The sequence below is a fragment of the Perca flavescens genome, chromosome 3 (genome assembly GCF_004354835.1).
Source record: "Perca flavescens isolate YP-PL-M2 chromosome 3, PFLA_1.0, whole genome shotgun sequence".
In the NCBI taxonomy this organism is placed as follows: Eukaryota; Metazoa; Chordata; class Actinopteri; order Perciformes; family Percidae; genus Perca; species Perca flavescens.
Genome location: NC_041333.1, coordinates 39,183,422 through 39,208,041, shown reverse-complemented (window position 1 = coordinate 39,208,041; position 24,620 = coordinate 39,183,422). Strand labels below are relative to the sequence as shown.

The following is a 24,620-nucleotide window of genomic DNA, read 5'->3' as shown; positions in this document are numbered from 1 at the left end:
CAAAAATACAAAAGGCATCGCAACTTTTATCACAATTCTTTACAAAAGCTCCCCCAAAATTAGGCTTTTTGGGCTGCAACAATCTTTAAAAAAAAAAAGATTATGTTTGACTAAACACAATTTAACTATTGTCTCGCAGGCTTTTTTTCACATCACTTTTTATTTGCCTATATTAATAAAATATGTATTAATAATAAAAAAAAATAATGTATTGAAGCAATTCAATACATTCATATTATAAATTAGAATCCCGGAAAAAAATGTGGTGGTAAAAAATATAAATGGCTGGTAAAATTGGGCATCCACCAGCCACTGTGGCTTAAAAAGTTAATTTCCCACCCTGCTTCACATGTCCAGGCTACCTCATCACGCGTTCTGCACCGTGTGCAAGACAGACTTCGATATCAGACACAAAGGGGCAACCGGTAACGAACACAGTCCCACTCTCAAATCCTGAGTCAGGTATGGCTGCAGCCTGGAGACCTCCCATCTCATGCCTCCCATGCTCACAAACTTAATAGTGACTTCATTTAGAAAATAATTCACAATTTCGTAGGCTATTCTGAACACCTGAATTTACCGTTGTATTCTGAACATCTGAATTTACTGTTGGACATGCCCAGGCATGAGACGCGAGGAGCATGAGACAGGAGGTCTCCACGCTGCATTCATACACTCTTGCAAATACCACCCACCCCCGAAACAAAATGATATTAAAAATAAAAGGATTTGAAAAAAACGTTCATAGTGTCAGTAGGCTAGCCTATCGCACCTGCCATCCTTCCCATTTGGGGGCAGTTAGAACATAAATAATGATAATAACCTTGACATCATAACAGGGAGTCCAGCTGTGACGAGCTCAGTTAATGATGCATAGCATACAAGAGGGCTATTTGCTAGGCCAATGTGATGGCAACTGACATAATGCAGTGTCACCCATTAGGGCTGAACGATTAATTGCATTTGCGATAATATCGCGATATGTTAAAACGCGATTTCCTAATCGCAAAGGCTGCGATTTGGTCTCGATTTGGTGACTCGCGAGAGCAAATCAGTCTGCACTCCGCAGAGAAAGCACCAACTTAGCACGCTAACGCTACACCGTACCTTGAGCTGATCTCTGTCATTCAAACAACTCTGAGTTGAAGTTTAAATCTTTTACAGCCATTTTAATAAAATGAAGGGTTTTGTTCGGGCTCGAGTCCATACATGCAGTTAATGGATACAGGCACGCAGAACTGAAGGCTCGGTTGGCAACGAGCTAGCTCTGATTAGCGGTTAGCTTCGGTTAGCGGTTAGCTCCGTTATAAAGATATGGGTGGAGGAGCTGCCACTGAGAGGGGAAACAACCAGACTGATAAATGACGGTTCGGGGAGCTTTCACAGCAGCGTGGCCGCGGTGTTTCAACGGTTTTATTAGTACAGTTAATCCCACGGCAAGACCAGCAGCAGCTAACGTAACGATAGCCTCTCTGAGCTAGTGCAGTGTTGACGGTGTCATGCACACGGCACGCAACTTCACGAGGGGGAGGGGCTGGAGGCAGCTCCTCAGTGCACTGTAAAAAACTACTTGCGTGTGTGTGTGTGTGTGTGTGTGTGTGTGTGTGTGTGTATATATATATATATATATATATATATATATATATTTTTTATATTATTTTAACTGTCTAGTGTGTAATTGTGTGTTGTTCATACTATACAATGATTTATTGTTTGTCTTTGTTGAATAATACAGAAGACAAAGAGCTTAAAAAAATAATCGAATATCGAATCGCAATCGCAATATTTGGGGAAAAAATCGCAATTAGATTATTTTCAAAAATCGTTCAGCCCTATCACCCATGTCAACCTTTTAAAAGCCTATCTGAAAATATCTGACCCATGTTATTTGTGTCTCTGCCAGGCTTCAATCTTGTGCTTTTTTAGTTTACTTTTTTAGGCCTATTTAAAGTTGTTATATGAGTAAATCATTACTTGGACTACTTAATTTCCCTTCAGTAATCAGAAGGCTATGTGTTAACCTGGTCTGACTCTCATCTTTAACACAGAAGTACTTAAGCTCACTCTGCCTCCTATTGGTTAGACTAACAAAAATATATGGGCACAAAATATTGCACAGGATATAAGAAAACATTTGTGTAGTTTCACTACACCTATAGCCATTCATCCACTCCATTCCTATACACAGTAATACAAATTTATTGTAATATAGGTACTCGTAAAATTTCTTCAAGGTTGGCAGGTCTGCACCTAGTCAGCCTCAACCTGACTCGACCTAGTCTCTCCTCCTCAGCCTAGTCTCTCCTCCTCAGCCTGATCTACCTAGTCTCTCCTCCTCAGCCTGAAATGCACCAACTCGGGCCAGGCTGCACCGCCAGGCTGCACCGATAAGAGTAGGTCAAGCCTTGCTTTGTCTGTTATCTTGGATTTATAAATTATGCTTTTGTGAAACCCCTGGCCTGCCTTGTTGCACTATCAAAACTTTGTTCTAAACTTGCCATTTTCAGTGTGTAGCTCGCTAGCTCAAAGTTTGTTATTTCCCGAAATGAAGTGAGTTTTGCAAGGCGAGGAACATCTGGCGATTTTCCTGTAAATGAACTGTCGTTGATTGAGGCTGAAGTCCTATGGATTGGTCACCTCATCAGCCCTTGCATTTTCTCCATTCAAACAGAACATTTAAATATAGTTAAATATGGTAAACTATAATTCACTCACACCTCCCATTAGTTCTTTTAACCCTTGTATCATTATCTCTGCATGTTTCCCCCTTGGGTCTACCAAAGGAGCCCTCAGCAGACGTCAAGCTGGCGACTGGAGCAGGAAAGAAGGGCAAGAAGGCAGAGGAGGAGGAGCAGCCTGCAGCACCTCCTGCAGCAGCAGTGAAGGAGGAGGAGGAGGAGGAGGAGCAGCCTGCAGCACCTTCTGCAGCAGCAGCAGTGAAGGAGGAGGAAGAGGAGGAGTATGTAGTGGAGAAGGTTTTGAACCGCAGAGTGATGAACGGAAGAGTAGAGTTTCTGCTGAAATGGAAGGGGTTCTCGGAGTAAGTATGAGTCTATAATATTAATAATTGGTGTTCTCTATATATTTATATAGTATCTTGTTCATTTAAAAATTGCAGATAACCTACAGTATAAATTTCGGCATTGTATCGTGCCCTGAAAGTTGAAATTCTTTTGACACCAAGTTGCAGACCCGCAAATAACCTTACAAAATGGCAATCGAAAAAAGGAGCAGTACGAATTAGCAATTAGAGTGAGAATGTATTGCCTAAAAACAAAGCCTGAGGAGATTTTCTTCTGTCTGCACTCACCTTTCCAGTGAGGATAACACATGGGAGCCGCAAGACAACCTGGACGTCGACCTTATCACCGAGTACATGCAGAAACACAAAGAGAAGGAGGAGAAGAAGAAGGAGGGCAAGAGGAAAGTTGTCAGTGAGGCCTCGGGAGACTCAGTGGAGCGAGGGAGCAAGAGGAAGGAAGAGGAGGTGAGCGAAGGAAAGAGGTTACTCCAGACTGAAGAGTCCCAGAAATCTAATCTCAATATTAATGAATATTAATACAGCGCAAAAAAGGGAGGAATTTGATGTGATTGAATGATATGATTTATTGAAAATTTAATAATAACTAGGGCTGTCAAACAATTCATTTTTTTTAATTGTGATTAATCGCTGAATTAATTGCATGTTTTATCACATGATTAAAATTCTATTATTTTGCTCTTCAGAACTGTTTTTAAGTACATATTAACAATGGAAAGCAATTCTTACTGGTGTATCTTGATTGGGAATCAAATGAATGCAAAGAAAGTTACTTTATGAACTTGACTTTAAGATTTGTATTTGTTTATTTATTTACTGTAAACAAAAGAACAAAGTGTGAATCTGTCATAATTGTACAATTCCTCCAAGTACTAAAAAACTTCTAAATCACTTTGATTACTCACTGACGTCCAGTGATCACCGGTTAATGAGACAGCGTTTGTACTGCAGGAGTTCCAGTTGGGCTGCTTTCTCCATGTCGTACAGGCTGTGTGCGTGGGGCTGTTGTCCCGCTCGACGGCAATGTATTAGATGGGTCAGAACCTGCCAACCGTAGTACATCTTTAAGACCTGAGTCTTCTAAGATGCTGACAGGTCTGCAGTTAGTTGCCACCCATTTCGCAAGAGCTGTAGTAACTTTTTTGGATTTGGTTTCATCAACAGGTCGGCGAGTATCACTCTCCAAAATAGTGCTTTGCCTGAGCCCGCAAGCATCAATCTGAGTCACGTTAACTGTACTATGCTTAGCTCGTAGGTGGTAGCTCAAGTTTGACGTGCTTCGGTGAATGTGCATGTGGCTTTCGACTTGAGCCGTCCAGGAGTTTTGGAAAATAAAAAGCACCATTCAGAATTGTGTTGCTGCTGTATGCAGCCTGCAGCAGCAGGAAGTGTTACAAGGAAGTATGGCAGCTTGATGATAAGTAGAAGTGCGGGGTTAAAATAGTAGCCTGTTAGGCACAACGCAAAGCAAAAATAAATTTATAAATTGCAGCATGCGATTCAAAAAAACTTGCTCGGCCCTTAATCGCATCGCAATTGACGCGTTAATGCTGACAGCCCTAATAATAACATAACAATAATAACTTATTTCACCAGTAATTTGCTGTTAAACAACAAAAACAGATGAGAAAAAGGTATTTTACAATAACTTTGAATGCACCACAAGGTTTACCCGTTTCAAGTTAACGCAACGTTTACAATATATTGTGCAGCCCTAACTACAACTGTTAATTTGTGCCAATGATTAGTAGCCTAATCCTTGAATGGTATGATTATGATGGTTTCATTTCAGAGCAGTGGTCAGTAAATGTAGATTTTTAGGCTGTTTACACATTCAGTCGGTCCGTGATCGTCTGCCTCACTTTCTCTCTCTGTTTCATTACAGCGGCCGCGTTTCTTCTTCACAAATAATGTGTTTCACGTTATCATACTTCCACAAGAAGCTTCTGCTCACTCTGTATAAAGTATGAACAATGTGTATTCTCCATTTTAGCATCAGTAAATCTGTGATCGACCTCGCGTTCTGGTAAGGAAAGCCGTGAACGCTGATCTATCCAAAATGCATCACCCTGACTCAACCTAGTCTCTCCTCCTCAGTCTGACTCGACCTAGTCTCTCCTCCTCAGACTGACTCGACCTAGTCTCTCCTCCTCAGCCTGACTCAACCTATGGCGTTTTTCCATTACATGGTACCTGCTCGACTCGCCTCGACTCTACTCGCCTCGACTCAGCGCACTGTGCGTCCCTTTTCCATTGCAGATTTAAGTATCGCCTCTAGCGTGGCTGGTCGTCATAGCGACTGCCGTGGGCGTGGCTTGGTAGCGTTGCATTTCCCCCCCGACTCATTTCCTGGTTCTCCTTCTCCGTAAACAACATGAAATCAACAAGATAGTTAACTTTTCCTGCTCCAGATTTCCCACCGTGGTCAGAAAGACCAGAGGAGAAACTTTGTTTCTCTCACTATATGACTCTAGAGTCACTACTCGCTGCGGAGCTAATCGCCGGCACTCTCTCACTTCTCCCTCGCTCACCAGCTCCCCACACACACACGGCGACTCGACACACACACCAGTGCACAAGTATAAACATCAGGCCACTTGTATGCTACGGAGAAAGCTCTGCGTGGAGCCTCCGGCAGCAAAAAAACACCGCTGGCTAAATTATTTAAAAATGCCGTCTGTCGCAAGCAATGCGGTGATCAGTGACGTTTCTTTCCGACCAATCAGCAGCCTGCAGGGTTTCACGTCACCTTCTCGGCTCGCCTCAGCTCGCTTGGAACCTCGACTGAGCAGGTACTAAATAAAGTACCTGTTAGCAGGTACCAGGTACTTTTTTTCGTAATGGAAAACCAAAAAAGGCAATGCGAGTAGGTACCATGTAATGGAAAAGCGCCACTCGTCTCTCCTCCTCAGCCTGGCTTTGCCGTCGTGAAACACACAACGCCAGGATGCTCTGATCAGACTAGGTCAAGCCTCGCTTTATCGGTTATCCTGGATTTATAAGTTCTACTGTTGTGCAATACCACTTTAACAACACATTGATTTCATGTAATTCTGAGCCATTTGGTTACTTCTCAACAATCCATTTTTGTAAGTCTGGGGGTCTACCTAACACTAGCTAACATTTTTTAAATGAAAATCCTTTATGTTTACACCTCACGTCCACACTACTGAGGTTAGAAGCAGAGTTTCCCATACATTGGTTCTATTGGGGCGCACCGCCCAGGTAAATTGAGACCCGCCCAGGTAGATAAAATCCAAATTAAATTTTCTTTCCAACCAACGGTGAATTTTTTACAGCGCACACAGACCAGCTGCCTCCAGTCCCTCCCCCTCGCAAAGTTGAGTGCCGTATGCATGACGGCGTCAACATGGTACTTGCTCAGAGAGGCTATCGTTAGTAGTAGCATGCTGCTGGTGGTCTTGCAATGGGATTAACTGTACTAATAAAACTGTAGAAAAACGGGGTCATGCTGCTGTGAAAGCTCCCTGAACATCATTTATCAGAGTCTGGTTGTTACCCCTCTCCACAGCAGGCTCCTCCGCTTCATGTCTTTATAATGGAGCTAGCTAACTGCTATTCAGAGCTAACGGTTGCTAACCGAGCCTTCAATTCTCCGTGCCTGTATCCATTAACTGTATTCATGGACCCAAGCCCGAATAAAACTCTTAATTTTATTAAATTGGCTGTAAAAGTTTTAAACTACAACTCAGAGTTACAGAGTGACAGAAATCTGCTCAGATGAGATCTTAATGAGTGCAACAGGTCATGTATAGTACAGAACAGTAGGCTATGTTTAGGATCTAACAAATAAAATGAACAACAATTTACTTTAGAAATTCCTAGTCTTATGTGATTTAACAGGAGTTAGGAGGAAACAGTGTTGAGATTAATAATAACATGTCATTTTCTGTATGGAGCATACTTAGTATTATGGGTATTTTATCTGCTGAACCGTTAACATTTGGCAAAAAAAAACTTCCCTTAAATTGTGTCAGATGCCGCATAGTGTCGCAATATTTTCATCTGTATAGGTGTCAACTCTTATTCTAAGTTGTTTAATATGTAAATAGTTTTTTCTTTCTAAATGGTCTGATAATGTTGTGTAGTCATTGTTTTCACCTTCATTTGATTAGTTTATAACTGAACCCATTATTACTAAACCTAGCTATCGCCAACCACACTGTCACATCCTCCACCACACACCACCACCAGTAAATTCTCAACCTGTGGGAAACACTGAGAAGAGCCTGATGGTTTCCATAGTAACATGTCTGCAACCAGAAGAACTTTACCTTTATTGTGACATCAAATGAATGTATGTATTTCAAAAGGTTTTATTGGGATTTAAAGGATGAAAAATACCCAGAATGTATGAAAGGTTTGTCTTATTTTAAAGTTACCATGGAATTTCTAACTGAAAGTAAAACTGAAGAGAGTGAACAAATGTTTATTATTTATTATTAGCGAACGCTGCGGTCAGGTAATGTTACTGTTGACGTTCAAACAGGCCTGCGTGTGTGTTTTGAGAAATATCTTTATACTGCAAGACTTATTTATTTATTTATATATGTATTTTAGTGTGATATTGGATTTGAAAATAAGGAAATGGTTCTAACATTGCACTTTAGATGTGTGTGAATGTCCCACACCAGGAGTCATTTATATTGTTCTGTTTTATAGTGATCGATTATCTATTCAAAAAAATTTTCTATTAAAGAAAAGAGAAAATAAATATTTGTGTGTGCTGGAAAGTGGTTAGAAAATATGAAATTGGAATCGGCTAAAATCGATATCGGCAGTTCAAACTCAATGGAAAATTGGAATCGGCCTAGAAAGTTGAAATCGGTGCATCTCTATCTGCAACCGGCACATATTTAACTTAATTTTGTCATAAATTATTGTATGAAGAGTGAGAATTGTGAGTGAGAGCAAGTCCAGGGTTTAAGAAGGTTGTTCACTAACTCTCTCTCTCTCTCTTTTTGTCTGTTGCTATAGAAACGGAGAGGAGAGGGACCCTTACGTCACCACTGTCAACACTGTGACAAATCCTTCACAACATCTGGACATTTAAAGATTCATCAGAGAGTTCACATTGGAGAGAATCTACACAGCTGTGGTCAATGTGGTAAAACCTTTTCTGGGAGTGGTAGCCTGGAAAGGCACCGACGCATTCACACTGGAGAGAAACCATACCGCTGTGAACAATGTGGGAAAACTTTTTCTTTTAGTAATGTCCTTAAAACACATCAGCGCATTCACACTGGAGAGAAGCCGTACAGCTGTGGTCTATGTGGTAAAACCTTTTCTCGGAGCAGTAGCGTTAAATCTCATCAGCGCATTCACACAGGAGAGAAGCCTTACTGGTGTGAACAATGTGGGAAAACGTTTTCTATGAGTGGTCACCTTAAAATACATCAACACATTCACACTGGAGATAAACCTCACAGCTGTGGTATATGTGGTAAAACGTTTTCTTATAGTAGTGGGCTTAAAAACCACCAGCACATTCACACTGGAGAGAAGCTGTACTGGTGTGAACAATGTGGGGAAAATTTTTCTGAGAGTGGGGCCCTTAAAAGACATCAACGCATTCACACTGGAGAGAAGCCGTACAGCTGTGATCTATGTGATAAAACCTTTTCTCAGAGCAGTAACCTTAAATCTCACCAGCGTGTTCACACTGGAGAGAAGCCTTACAGCTGTGATCTATGTGATAAAACCTTTTCTCAGAGCAATAGCCTTAAATTTCACCGACGTGTTCACACTGGAGAGAAGCCGTACTGGTGTGAACAATGTGGGAAAATATTTTCTCAGAGCAGTGACCTTAAAAGACATCAGCTCATTCACACTGCCTCATTGTGAACATGTTTCTGTTTCCTCCTGCCTCCTCCTCATGTCCTGATAGCTGTGTTTTTATTTTCTGATCTTCTCTCCACATTGAAGGTTGACCAGCAGTAACTTTATCTTCTGAAAAGCATGGATGTTATCCTGGCTAGGACTACACATTACACTCCCTCCCTTATGAAGGGATTTATTCCACTCAAAATGATTTAGTTTTCCTGTAATAAAATATTCTGAATTCAGGGTTCAACTGCCAGCGCTTTTTAAAGGGGTGATAGAATGATTATATAGGGTATTTTACACTGTTCTTTAAGGTCTCCTTATGGGGTATGTAACATTGGTTGGGCTGAAAATTGCCCGAATGGTATTTTATTAGGCCCTTAACTACCCTGTGAATATGGCTCTATTTGGAACAAGAGCTTTTCTTCCAAATATGGTATGCTCATGAATATTCAGAATGAGCTACGCGCTGACTGGTTTGAGCAAACTACATAGAAACACATGGGAGACTCGACAGCAGGTCCCATTGCAAAGTTATACATTGTTTGTCGGGCTATTATGTTATTAAACTCTGAGACTTTTTTAAGCAAGAAATCAACTATATAAAGCTCAAATATGGGACGTTTTACGAAAATTGTTGGCTTATTGCAAATTTGGTAAGACTGTGTGTCGGAGTTCAGCTGCCGGTGCTGCCTGTGTTGCTGCCTCGCTGCACGGCCTGCCTTCCTCCACAGACCCCGGCCAGCAGCTCCCCTCTTCCTGCTAGCTAAATGGCCCGTGTGTGAGAGTGATAGCGCAGTCAGCGAGCTTGTTACACCAGCAATCTCTTACAACAGTTCCAGTTAATCTTGGCTGGCTGTCAGCATAACTAGCTATATTTACAGTTTGAATTTTGTCACGCCACTTATACAACATATCTCTAAAGGTCTTATAAAGCTAACAACGGTGTCCGATTTCAAGTTAATGAATTTTTGTGAACAGTGGTGGTTTCGTTATCTATGACTGTCCCTTCAATCCTAGCTATGTGTAGCTAGCTACAAATCACGGATAGTTAGCTTCATTTTTGGCGTAATTTCTGTATATTTACAGTTTGAATTTCATCACGCCACTTATACAAGATCTCCCTAAATGTCTTATAAAGCTAACAACGGGGTCCGATTTCAAGTTAATGAATATTTGTGAATTTCAGAGGAATTGTAGGAGGAGCTAGCTCTCATTGATAGAGCTACATCCAGCCGCAGGCTCTATCAATGAGACTCGCGGACAAGCGGCGTTTATTTCCCCAATCGTTTGTTTAAATAAGTCAACACATTATAATTACACACATTAAAAGATTAACTGGAACCTGTGGTAAGAAATTGCTGGCGTAACAAGCTCGCTGACCGTGCTCTCACTCACACACACCGGGCATTTAGCTAGCAGGAAGAGGGGAGCTGCAGGCCCTGGAGCTCTGTCAGAGCACCAGCGTTTAGTAGTCCATTATCCTAAAACCGGTGACTTTGAGCGGGTATGGAGTGCTGTGGGCTGCCAGTCGTGACGGAGCTCCAAGTACCTCAGAGCAGGCCGGGGTGTGTGAGGGAAGGCATGCCAGGCAGCGAGGCAACAACACAGGCAGCACCGGCGCTGAACTCCGACACACAGTCGGACAAAATTTGCAATTAGCCATCCATTTTCGTAAAACGGCCCATATTTGAGCTTTACATAGTTGATTTCTCGCATTAAAAAGTTTCAGAAGTGAATTTTGTAATGGAATAGCAGAGATCTGCGTGACCTAGATAGATTCAGAAGACCTAGATTCGGAAGACTACCTGATCTCAGGTCAGTTGTGTAGCCTATGTAAATGTTGGGGCGTGACCGATCTCTTAATACACCCATGGGCTGACAAAGGTTCCGGTTTTTGGGAGGTTGACGTCAACTTCCAGCTTTGTTGGGATTCGCCCGTTTTCAGCGGCAGTTTCAAAATATGAAATTTTCATAGTAAAGGGGTGTCAGTGGGACTTTGAGCTTCTATGTATGTCCTATTTACCTACCGAACTGTCGTTATTCAACTATGACAGGGTAAAATTGGTTTTGCATTCTATCACCCCTTTAACTAATGCTGCAATGAAGAAGTATTTGTTCTTAATTCATCACCTGGTAAATACAATTTACAAAAATCCCCATCACTGTTTACTAAGGTGATGTCAAATTGCTGAAATATTCAGTTTATTGTCATTTAAGATGACAAAAGCTTTAATCAGAACATGGCTGCTGCTGCTTAAAAAATGACTTGAACAGTTAATGTGTTTAAACTGTGTCTGTGCCGCCGCCATCTTGGGACAGACAACTGATCTTACAGACTCAGAAAAAGATAGATGTATTGCTTTTGGATGTTCATGTGAAATAAATGCTAAACTAAGCAACATGAAATAACATTTCACGGATGAAATATGTGTTTTACAATATTATACTATTACTAGGGTGACCAGACGTCCCGGTTTGACCGGGACAGTCCAGATTTTCAATTGTTTGTCCCGAGTCCCGACAAAAGCCTATCGGGGCGCTAAAATGTCCCGGTTTACACCAGGAGCGGAGTCAGTCACGCGCAAAGTGTCCCGGTTTTAGCTCCGGGAAATCTGGTCATCCTAACTATTACTAAAGTGTTGAAAGGTAACATTAATCCTTCTTTTAAGCTAACAGTAAGTTAAGTGACTGTCCTGATACTGAATTGAGCTAATGCTAGCTTGTGTCAGGTTATGTATGTTTTATTTAAGTGATTATTAATATCTCAGTAAGATGTTGAAAACTATGTTTATGTGTGTCACTGAACAGTTCCTCACATCATTCCCCATAGACCCCCATGTGAATAAATCCAGACTTTACATCAGAAATATATAAATGTTCACAGCCTGGTACAAAAAAACCGTTTTGGTCTATGAGGCTAATTTCACACTTCATAACAACTGTTTATATAACTCACCTGTTTAAATTATATCAAGGCTTAAATCAGCAGACAGTCACTAGCTTCAAAATAAGATGTTTAACCCATGTATAATCATTTGTTTTATTAATTTGATCTGTCCTCTTCTTAAATAAACTGAATTGAATTGAACTTCGACATTTAGTTTTTTCTTATTTTATAGGTTTATTCTTTATGACATCATACTTCAGTTTATCACAAACATGAAGGAAGGGTAAAAACTAATCTGAAAAGTTACTGTTGAAAATGCATTTCCTGCAGAAAATGCTTGTGAATGCTGAAAAGCTAAATTACTAAAGTTTAACTAGATTGCTGGCTTTAATGTGAAAGAAGGTGAAGCAGTAAGAATAGTTGGAAAAGTTGGAATATTATTAATTAGTTTACATTTTAAATAACACCAACCATGTATGATACTGAAGTGGAATATTTAAAGGTTTTCTGAAAAGCTGTCACTACACTGAATTGCAGTCTTCAATGTGAAGAAGAAGGTGAAGTTGTGCAAAAAAATAGCAAAAGTGGAAACTGTTCTAATTAATATGTTTGTCTTTAACATATGAATAATACTAACATTGTATGAAATATCTGCTCCACTGAAATCTATTGATCTGCGTCCGTTGCTATGCAACAGTCTGCTCCGTTAGTTGCTCCTCTGTAGTTCGGTGGGCTCGGTGAGATTCGGGGCTGAAGTTGTAACATTGTTGCATTTTTCATTTGGTTCGGTTTGCGTCACACTGCACTTTATCAAACGCAGCAAACCGTGGAAACACACGTCACGTGGTGGAAGCAGTCGCTTGTTGATTGGACAGAATATCAGAGGGAAACTCTCCGAAATAATGAAGCTCCACTACATTTCTACCGTGTTGGCTTTTCTGGTTCTGCTTTAGTGTTTCTAATATTTTAGAGGAAGGTGAACAATGGGAGCAGCTGACAGTGTTGGCTCTATCATTAAATGTCTTTAGTTGTGTTAAAGAGGAGTTGGAGCAGAGTGTCTGTTAAAACCTAGGCCACTGTTTGGAGGGAACTGTCATCTTACTGGAAGCTGACTCGCTAGAAAAAACGAATGCATTTTAACGCTGTAAATTGGGAAAAAAACGCCTGGACGTGTTGACGATATAAATGAGGAAATATTAGAGGACTTAAGGAGACGTGATGTTGAACTACGGAGGGATTGGACACTCCGGCGGGATCTGTTCCAGGAGTATGTACGATGTGCTCCTGATGGAGCGGGTGGACGGAGATGGAGTGGGGGGGGGTGAGGAGGAAGGGGCACAACAGGGGCAGGTGGTGCGTTTGGAGGCCCACGCTCCATGGCTGCAGCAATCCTCTCCAGACTTGAGGAGATGCGCTCGAGACGCCGCAGCAACATCGCCACCCAGACAAGACGGGCATTTATCATCTCGGACAGCTCCCGCTGGCGTGCGCCAGGCAAATCCGCCGTCATAATAGCAATCCGCCATGGATCAAGCGCGCCTGCTCTTAAAGGGAATGTGAGATGACGCTCTGATTGGTTTATCGCACGTTACGCCCGAACCACACCTAGCTACTTCAGACCAACCCATTTAATATTTGTGTCGGGCGCAAGAGTCATTTATCCCGCCGGTATAATAGCAACAGCGCTCGAGATCCGCCCACAAAGCTACTTGCGTTTCACATTTAATACTTGCGTTTCAGATCGTTAAAATAGGGCCCTAAATGTCTTTAGTTGTGTTAAAGAGGAGTTGGAGCAGAGCGTCTGTTAAAAGGAACCCCGACTAGTACGACATGTTGGCCTTATAAGATTAACGTGGGCGTCAGCTATAAAAAGGTGCTACAAGAACACTCCAAATGTTATGTTTTTTGTTAAAAAATGCAGAAAATCTGTTCCCTCGTAGGCCGCCATGGTTATTTACGTCTCAATGCATTCTGGGGTAGTGACGTGTAACGGCTATTGACAGTACAGTAACAGCGAGATGAACACGTCTGCCGTTCAGCCTTTAAAGTTTGACCGTAGGCTTAAAGGACCAACCTAGGGGTTATTAACTCTCTCGTTCTCTGGGACATGTTTTTTTTTCCAACGAAGCTAGCGCGGACTGCTGGTTAACCTAGCTTATAGCGCTATCTAGTATTCGGGGCACAGGGAAAGTAAAGACACATTGCTATTTATACCACTAAAAAGGCTCAAAAATATCACCAAACTTCAACGGTAGCATAGTGAGGGTCCCAACGTGTTAAGCGAAACATTGAGAACTTTGTAAGTGACGTCAAGCGACTTTATTCCGGGAAGGTGGCGCTGCATTTGAAAAAATGCTGTTCGTCAAAAAGCTTGCCGATACCCATCTTTATGCAAATGAATCAGTTAAACGCAACGCGACTATCCAATAGAAGTAGAGCACAGGGGAGACTGGGGGAAGATCTGCGGCGTGAGACGTGCGTGTCACACAGGCAGTGTGTAAGCTCTAACCTGTTGCCATGGGAGCCCAAATAAAAATGGACACGCCACGCAGCTGACACGCTCACGCCACACAGCCAGAAAAGGCACAAATTGTTGCAGAAAAATAAAACAGAATGCAGAAAATGAAGTTTTTGATGTTTAAAATATTATATCTGAACACATGTTAATGACTGCTACACTTGATTAGATCAATAATTCATAATCTATTAGCCTTGTGTGATGACAAAAACCAAAGTTTCTAAATGTCTGATTTGTTTCCATTGCTGCAGAATGACTCCTCAACAATAAATGCCATCCCAATACTGACCTTACTTCCTTCACCTTTTAATGGTTCTGCTATTACCTTCTGCTTTGGTACCACTAGGGTTCTAACCTTTCTGCCTAATGGCTGTCTCATCTTATTGCTTTTCCCGTCTTTTATTCCTGTTGGCCAGTCAGACTCTTAAAGTTTGGATTTTAGTTCTCTTACAAGCCAGTAACTGACCCTCTGCAGATATGATAGTTTTGTCATTGTGGAACAAACAATCCTTCATGTACATAGTTTTTTTGTCCAAAAAACTCTAAGGATTAATATTATTATACAATCTAATTTTATTTTACTTTGTAGTATGAATTGAGGAATAAAAAGTATAAAATGTGTGCGGAGGTTGTGATTTTTGTTAAGTTAACTGACTTGAACTTGACGTGAAAGTATAAACGGAGCGTCTGTTTTCTATTGTTATTTATTCCATACATGTGCACGGCTCTGTTCATCTGTCTCCATCATTACACACAAGTGAACTGGCATACATGCAGTATGAGAAACTGTAATACCTCAAATATAACAACCAACACTATTACCGTAATGTATTGATAAGAGCGTTATCCAAAAATGATATTTAACACACCGATACATTTTTTGGGAGGAAGACGGTGTTACAATTTATGACACAGTTCTTCAGTTCTCCTCATAGAATTTAATGTGAAATGTAACATATTCACAACACCCTGTTATCTGTTCATTCTGTTGTTAGAGAGAGAGAAAGAGAGAGAAATGTGAACTTTTCATTTAATAATCTTCTTCTGACATTTTATCTTCCCTGTTCGTATTTTCTGTGACTGAATGTGGTTTTAAATCTGTTGAGGTGTGTTCAGACTGAAAGCAAAGACACTGATGATGTCATACAAAGTCAGAAAATAGAAAGCAAACTGTTTCCAGAGGACACTAAAGAATGATGGAGCAGCAGGAAACAGACCAGGTCAGATAGTAAACAGCTGATTTATTCATCTGACTTGTAGAATAACCTCAATGATTGAATTGCTTTTAAATGCCTGGGAATGTGGAACAACTAAATGTAAAATGATTGAAATAAAACAAGGCCACATGCTGATTATTTGTGACTTGATTTGATGGATTTATTCTTCCTGTTGTGTCTGTGTTTAAACTCCTAATTAAAAGGTAAAGTTTCCATCCACTAAAAGTTCTGTTGTTGCCGCTGACAGACTCAGATTATTATTCTAAGTGTCTGACAACATTATGGAAAGGATCCCTACAGAGATAGAGCTTTTAGTTAAAGAGTAAGATCCTTTTAGTTTAACATGAAACAGCCCCGAAATCACCATCACCAAACTCCACCAGACTCCATGTAAATAATCAGGACTTTTAGCGTGTATAGAGCCAGCATATTTCCACCAGACTCCATGTAAATAATCAGGACTTTTAGCGTGTATAGAGCCAGCATATGTCCACCAGACTCCATGTAAATAATCAGGACTTTTAGCGTGTATAGAGCCAGCATATCTCCACCAGACTCCATGTAAATAATCAGGACTTTTAGCGTGTATAGAGCCAGCATATTTTCACATGTAAATGGGTGAATTAAGGGTTTATTTCAACCAAACCAGAGTGATGATTGTTGTTGGAACACTTTAACACTATAATTTCCTTTTCTTTTTCTATTGACTATAAATGAAATCATGAAATTGCTATTTTATGTAAATGGAGTCTGGTCGAAACATACATTTAAATGCTTACATTATATTTAGTTATTTCTCTTTATACTTGCAAATAGTTTTAATTATTTCAGTGCTGTACATGATTTAATTCTCAAGTAAAGTACAAGTACCTGGAGTTAAGTCCAGTACTTGAGTAAATGTCCTCAGTTCAAGTCCACCACTAACTGATTAATGAACTGAATGTGTATCTGTTGTTCCCCTCCTGACCTCCAGGTGCTGGCGTTCTTTCATTTTAAACTTTAATCTGAAAAACCCTGACTTGGAGGAAACCGGAAGTCTCGTTGCTTCACTGTGATCTCGGGCTGGCGGCGGGATAGTTGTGTTGTTTATTAGTGAGTTTTAAACATAGACAGTATAAGAACGGTTTTAAGAAGACAGAGCTCCAGGTAAACCCACACACACACTCAGGTAAACACTTTAATAACTGTTCTTTTACACGGCTATCAAAGCGAATAGAAACCAGAGCTGCGCATGCGTTAGCTTCCCATTCTGCTGTTGTTAAGATTCAGGTAAACAGAACGTCCGTTGCTGAGCAACAGTGTGCTCCGTTAGTTGCTCCTCTGTAGTTCGGTGGGCTCGGTGAGATTCGGGGCTGAAGTTGTAACATTGTTGCATTTTTCATTTGGTTCGGTTTGCGTCACACTGCACTTTATCAAACGCAGCAAACAGTGGAAACACACGTCACGTGGTGGAAGCAGTCGCTTGTTGATTGGACAGAATATCAGAGGGAAACTCTCCGAAATAATGAAGCTCCACTACATTTCTACCGTGTTGGCTTTTCTGGTTCTGCTTTAGTGTTTCTAATATTTTAGAGGAAGGTGAACAATGGGAGCAGCGTCACGTGGTGGAAGCAGTCCAGAGGGTGGGGGGAGGGGTGTCTGGGTGTCCTCCCCCAGGGAAGTTTTGAGCGTCAGCACAGCAACTGTAATTTTCGTTGCATTTGGATATGGTTTAATGCACCAATTTATGGTGGAAATACTAGGGCTGCCACCTCTTAGTTGATTAGTCGACTAATCGGTCGTTTTGGTCTTAGTCGACTAAGATTTCTTTAGTGGATAAGTCATTTTTTATGCTTATTCATGCTTAATTACTCATTTCCAAGAAACTTCTGAGCACATATATGGTAAACACAAGATTTAAAGTGGTGCTTTTGCAGGATTAATTGTGGAGAAACTCAGTTTTACAGATGATTAATTAACTACATTTATATTGTTCTTTTCTAGTCTTAACCACCTCTCAAAGCGCACAGCTCTGTCATTTAAATCAACTAATCGATTAGTCGAAATAATCGTATAAGTGTTAGTCTACTTAGAATTTCTTTAGTCGAGGACAGCCCTAGGAAATACCTTTTATTTAGCCTATGCTAAGAAGAAAGTAATAGATGACAATTGAAAATATATCAAAAATATAATGGAAAGTATGTTGTTGCGTGCCATTGGGCATTTTTAAGTGGGTATATGGAAATCCTGGAGCTTTCTTAGTGGGTGTACTGCGTATTCCTGCGTATCACGTAGACTACACCACTGGAACTAACCTGCACACGCATTACATATGGATCTGAAAGTTCTCATCCCTTAAACCAGATATTTAAGTCTGTAAACTGTGTGAAAGGTTGAAACTGCAGGCTAGTAAATTAATTTAAAATAAAATTTAATTAAATAAAATAGGTGGGGGATTTGACCTGGCCAAGTATTGTTGCAGTTGTTTAGATTCATTCCCAGTTTATGGATGGATAATGTTGACCTTTTATTGTTTTGTCCAAATTTATTCCCAGTTTAATATAAGTTGTTTTCTCCAAACTACTCCGAGTTCATTGTGTAGCGAGGAAGGAAATGGAACAGTTCTCCAGCCTCTGCTTTGAGTTTGCCGACTGTTGTTTTAGTTGTGTGTGGATGTGAGGAAAAGGAGAGGAGACAGCAGCTCCTGAATATCTCTGCCTGCTTTGATTTGTACTGAACAGAATCCAGAGTGAGTCCAGCAGCCCCAGTGGACATCTGCTGGATTTCAGGACAAGAGAGGAATGGAGGAGGACAACCAGAACCAGGAGCAGCGGAGCAACAAGGTCCCCAGAAGACAAGCAGCAGACTGGGACTCTGATACCAGCCATGTTCAGGTCAGTGTTCAGGGGGGTATCACACAAAAGTAGAATTTATAACTCCAGGAGAACTGATGAAGAGAGGCTTGTCCTAGTCTAATCTGTGCAGCCTGGCTTGGTGCGTTTCACGAAGGCCAAGTCAGGCTGAGGAGGAGAGACTAGGTCGAGTCAGGCTGATGTAATTCGGATAGATTCGTGTTCACAGCTTTCCTCACCAGACCACGAGGTCGATAACAGATTTACTGACGCTAAAATGGAGAATAATCATTGTTCATACTTTATCTAGAGTGAGCAGCAGCAGCTTCTTGTGGAAGTTTGATAACGTGAAACACATTATTTGTAAAAAAAGAAACACGGCCGCTGTAATGAAACAGCGAGAGAAAGTGAGGCAGACGATCACAGACCGACTGAATGTGTAAGCAGCCTAAAAATCTACATTTACTGACCACTGCTCTGAACTGAAACCATCATGATCACACCATTCAAGAATTAGGCTACTAATCATTTGCACAAATTAACGGTTTTACTGTTTGCCTTAAAAGTAAGCAGAAGATAATGTTACTCAGGAAATTTACCATGCCTCTGCTGTTGTGAAACTGAGTCAAGGCTAAATTCATCCAGGATAACAGGAATATCCCGGCTTACTTCCTTATCCTGGTTTTGTGCAATAGCCCCCTGGACACAACAACCACTCTAAAGTACCACAGGGCTATTTCACAAAACCTAGATAGTGGTTTAGGCAAACTTTTTATTTTTATATTTTTTTAGTTCATTGACAATAGAGCTTTGTGAACTGTCTGTGGAATATATCAACAGAGAGGAGAGAAAGCAGAGTGGCCGTAAATGAAAACACAGTAAAGACTCATTCAGCTGAAATGGAAACACCGTGCTAAGGGTTAAGCCCATATTTTGTTCTAACAAGATGACATGTTTTCACCATCATCACAAACTGTTGCCTGTTATGTAGATAACTTCTCAGCCACTTCAAGAACCCCCCCGATAGAAGAAACGCCATCTAGACACACACACACACACACACACACACACACACACACACACACACACACACACACACACACACACACACACACACACACAGAGGTGCGGACAGAGTGAAGTTACTTTAGGATAAATAGGTTTGAAATTCTTTTTACAACTGAAATTATTTTTTTTGTTATTACAAAGGGTAAGTACCAAAAAAAGTAGCGTTTGGTACCGGAACCAAATTTCAGGTGTCTGTACCGGAACCAGTAAAAATGTGAACGGTACCCAACCCTACATGTAATATAAAATGAAGTTAACTGTTCATACAATAAGATAAAGTGAGCTATTTAAATGAGCTGCATACATGGGTAAACGTAATCTGCTCTCACCAGTGTATCACCCTGTGTAATAGTGGTTGCAGGCAAACAGAGGTTTTATTTTAAGCATTCTTTTCAGAAAATAGTCCAACGAAAAACAGTAACTCAAACTCAAAAACGTACTGGGAATAAAACTACTAGGTTTAGCAAAGTCCTGGTAGCTTAGGTTCTTTCCCCATGAACTCTGCTTTTCTTCTCTCTGCCTCTGCTTTCTTTTTCTTCCTCCAGTGTATGAGCACCTCAGTGTTTCCTTTAGGATTTTTTTTAGCAGGGGGGGCAGGTCCGAACCCCCCTCCCCCCCATGAAACGGAACTGACACTTTGCTGCAACACAGACAATTATATTTATTTACCTCTATTCACACACACAATGAGGCATATTTTCAGTTGTGATTGAACTGTATTTTTTTAGTTACTCTATAGGCCAACTTTGATCTTGACATATAGGCTAAGCATTCTGTAGTAAATAACAATAAACCCACTATTAATTCCATTGTCTTAATGCAGTGTAACTACTTCAGCATGTAAATATTGCCCCTAAAATACAAACCTTCTCCGACATGCACTCTAACAAAGCAGCCCTATTTCTGATACCATGGGGGGCAGAAATGTTGCCGTGGGGGGCTGCCACGGTCAAATCAACATAAAGGAAACCCTGGCACCTGCAGTTATGGTGCGTTCTTTTTGTCCACCGAAGTCGATTTACGAGTTGTTTTCCGGAGTTACGAACCGGAAGTTGCAAAAAGAACGCCACCGAGGTCGTATATATACGACTCGTCAAGTCGTCTGAACTCAGAGGACCCCGAGTTCACTTTCAAAGATGGCTACATCGTGCATCACACGTAGTAAACATTGTGGTTTTCTACAATTTTAAGCACTTTTGTCTTTGTTGTAACCAAATGAAGAAGTGGTACACAGCACTGTATACTGCTACCTATAGGCAATTCTTATTAGGAGTTAAATACCGCCTGATTAGTTATTTTGTAGCTTGTGCAGCTGAAATTGGCTAGAGACGCTCGGTTGCTATATGACAACAACGGCTTTAAGCCGAGTCTTGAGCAGAAAGCAGAGCAGTAGCCTAATGTTAATGTTAATCAAAACGTAACTTTCATGTATCAAACTGTGAAATATATGTGTGTAATATGTCAATAACTGGGTGAATAGAATCCTAAATGTTACTAAAAATGTTACAAAAATCCATCTTTTCTCCGACTCGTAGTATTGTGTGACAAAAAGAACGCAACAACCCACGGTTACTCGTTTTCCGACATGGATGTGACGTCACACTCAAGCTACTAGTCGCGATTACAAGACAAAAAGAACGCACCATAATGAACAGGCTGAGGCATTTGCTCCTCCCTGTGCGGTGCATTCTGGGACTTGTAGTGTGGGTGGCGGCCATTTTGCCACTGGGTAGCAACTCCTGTAGAGGAAAATAGCGCCCCTCTACCACACGTCCCCTTGTGATGCCACAATATAAAATGGCGTAACGTTAAACATATTCTTTGTAAATCTTTATTCCCAGAAAGAACCAACCAAAGGGCTATTTCACAAAACCAGGATAAGGGAATAAGCCGGGATATTCCCGTTATCCTGGATGAATTTAGACTTGACTCGGTTGCACAAAAGCAGAGGCAGATAAGTTACCATGGAGATTTATTCTGGACAGCTAGCCTGCTCCTGACCAGGCTAACAGCTAGCCTGCTTCTGACCATGCTAACAGCCAGGATTTATTACTCCTACTAGTCTTTTCTGTTCACTCAGCAGTGGTTTTACTTATTATTATTATTATTATTATTATTATTATTATTATTATTATTATTATTATTATTATTATTATTATCATCAGCCTGCATTAAAATACAACAGGCGCATATTGCTGATCATTTAACTACTGTTATTATTTAAAGTTGTGACCATTATGTTTTATTATTATTCATGTGACATTGTTACTGTGATATTGTTACTGTATGAAGACTGCTGTCCATATTGTTAGAAGTTTGATGAATATATTACTGCAGTTGTTGAGATAATTAGAAAAGGCTGATAAAGTTGCCAAATGTTTTTAAATTAAGTCAGTTACTAAGGGCAATACATAAAGTGCTGTACATGTCTGTTTCTATACCAATGCACCTTCAATTATTTTAGTTGATTCATTTATTTGTATTCTTTAACGACTATACTTTGGGAGGATTGTACATTTTTTAAGAACATATGCTAATTGTACAATCCTGTCAAATGATAGTCTTAGTTCACTGAACCAGTAATTATCTGGTGTATACTACTGTACCTTCATGTAACAACAGGGAGAGGACACCGCAATGGTTTATGACCTTATATTTAGCTGGGGGGGAAATAACTGATGAATATACTCTGTTACATTCATGTTTGCAATGTGCATTATATTTATCACTTCATTCTCTTTATAGTTTCTGGATTCTAGAGTCCAAAGTCGTCAGTGTCTTTCTGTTCTATGGCCATATATACGAGGGAGCAAAGCATATAATAATATGTAGAGAAGGAAACTCGGCCTCTATAATAAAAAAAAACAGTGAGAAAAAGCATGACAGATAATAGCGGACCAACTGAAGGATATATCTTAAAATATACATTCATGAACTACTGCTCTTAACCTAGTCTCTCATCCTCAGCCTGACTCCACCTAGCAGACCTGCCAACATTTTTCGTACTCTGCATGCATTTTGACCCTTATGTATGCTTGTACGATTCGCTGCTCCTCTAGGTACGCATTCCATGCAATCTATGACGTTGATTCTGCCTCTGAGCCACAGCGTGTAGGTGGAGTGAAAAGCCTTCGGCCAATGAGAGCACTGCATTTTAACCCTCAGCCCACCTGCCCCTCCTAGCCAAATGCTTTGTGTGTTTAATTCAATTCAGTGCCCCAAGCAAGCCAGACTGGCCGGATAACTGTAGGCTTGCATGCCATGGCTGAACCGCCTCAAAAAAAGGGTTCTGAAACCACAGCGATTTCTTGACCGCTTTCGGGAGAGATGGCCTTGCCTTCACATGTCCAGGCTACCTCAGCACACGTTCTGCACCGTGTCCAGACTTCGATATCAGTCACGAAAGGGCAACAGGTCTGCAGCCTGGAGACCTCCCATCTTATGCCTCCCATGTTCACTAACTTACCCGTGACTTCATTTAGAAAATAATTCACAATTTCGTAGGCTATTCTGAACATCTGAATTTACCGTTGTATTCTGAACATCTGAATTTACCGTTGGACATGCCAAGGCATGAGACATGACCACCCCCCGAAACGTTCATAGTGTCAATAGGCAAGCCTATTGCACCTGCCATCCTTCCCATTAGTTGGAGGAAGTTAGAAAAGTGGTGGAATGGCTAGAAAACTTAAAGGTTTTAGACAGGCCAGGTGCTGATTAACGTAAGATAAAGGTAACAGTATTTTTTTAGCCTAATTGAATTTATGAACATTAATAATGACCTTTACATCATAACCATTGACCACCACAGTCCAGCTGTGACGAGCTCAGTTAATGATACATAGCATACAATAGGGCTTATAATGGCTAAGCCTAAAAGTTAAATCCACTGTGGGGCTGCTATGCGGACTTAAACAAACAAACAATCAATCAATCTATGGCTAGTAAACAAGCTGACGCGCTCTCTTCTACCTGACACAGCTCAGTAATCTTTTTTTGAGATCACAGACTCCAATAGTCATCGTTGCGTTGTGCTGGGAATTTATTGATCACAAAGTTCTTCATGTCACCGTGCAAGAAACCATGTGTCCATCAAGCTCCATTAACAAACATTTCATCATCCACATGAGCGTTGCGAACTGTAGCGATTTGATGCGGTCAAAAACTGTTTGTGCTCCTTCACTTAACGGTACCCCTAATTACCTGTTGAAAGGTTCCTACCTATATAGACGTGGCTCATATGCCTACTAGTGCCTCCAGTGGACAATTTGTTTCCTTCACCCAAACCAATGAAAATGGCTCTTACAGGGCTATTTGCTAGGCCAATGTGATGGCAACTGACCTAATGCAGTGTCAGCCATGTCAACCTTTTTTAAAGCCTATCTGAAAATATCTGACCCATGTTATTTTTGTCTCTGCCAGGCTTTTTTAGTAGTTGCTTTAGGCATATTTAAAGTTGTTTTATGAGTAAATCATTACTTAGACTACTTCATTTCCCTTCAGTAATCAGAAGAAGGCTATAAGTTAACCTGGTCTGACTCTCATCTTTAACACAGAAGTACTTAGGCCTATTTATTAGCTCATTCCGCCTCCTATTGGTTAGACTAACAAAAGTATATGGGCACAAAATATTGCACAGGATATTAGAAAACATTTGTGTAGTTTCACACACCTACAACCATTCATCCACTCCATTCCTCTACACAGTGATACTAATTTATTGTAATCTAGGGGGGTTGTACTAAAAGGTTGCTTCAAGGTTGGCAGCCTCCGCCTGTCTCAACCTAGTCACTCCTCAGCCTGACTGGACCTAGTCGCTGCACAGATTAGAATAGGTCAAGCCTTGCTTTATCTGTTATCCCGGATTTATAAATTCTGCTTTTGTGAAGTTTTGCAAGGCGAAGAGCATCTGGTTATTTTCTGGTGAATGAACTTGATGTTGTTGATTGAGGCTGAAGTCCTATAGATTGGTCACCTCATCGGCCCTTGCATTTTCTCCATTCAAACAGAACGAATATAGTTAAACATGGTAAACTAAAATTTACTCCCACCTCCCATTAGTTCTTCGAACTCTTGTATCATTTGTGATGCCGTGAGAGGTGTGTCTTTGCAGCAGGTGGGGTGTAGGGCAGAGACCAGCCAAAAAGTAGTTGCAGACAAACAGAGGTTTTATTGTCAGCAGTCGTTTCAGAAAAATTGTCCAGCGAAAAAC

General features: G+C 40.8%; 2 protein-coding genes across 8 annotated transcripts in view; one reads left to right on the top strand and one right to left on the bottom strand.

Annotated features, from left to right (window-relative positions):
• The window catches only part of LOC114553116 (zinc finger protein 271), a 687,947-nt gene that overhangs the window by 222,255 nt on the left and 441,072 nt on the right, over positions 1-24,620 (bottom strand). The window lies entirely within an intron of this gene.
• Positions 1-24,620, top strand: part of LOC114553117 (zinc finger protein 239) — a 134,890-nt gene that overhangs the window by 23,245 nt on the left and 87,025 nt on the right. For 3 of the 7 annotated variants that reach the window (XM_028574269.1, XM_028574270.1, XM_028574271.1), the window contains exons 3-5: positions 2,784-3,040; positions 3,319-3,487; positions 8,039-9,196. The exons of 1 other annotated variant lie outside the window; for it this stretch is intronic. In XM_028574269.1, coding sequence (XP_028430070.1) covers positions 2,784-3,040; positions 3,319-3,487; positions 8,039-8,905 — 1,293 coding nt within the window. In that variant the 3' untranslated portion in view covers positions 8,906-9,196. Of the gene's footprint in view, positions 1-2,783; positions 3,041-3,318; positions 3,488-8,038; positions 9,197-16,536; positions 16,678-18,229; positions 18,383-24,620 lie in introns of those variants that run through there. 3 more of the 7 variants (XM_028574282.1, XM_028574278.1, XM_028574279.1) reach the window with 3 other exon arrangements.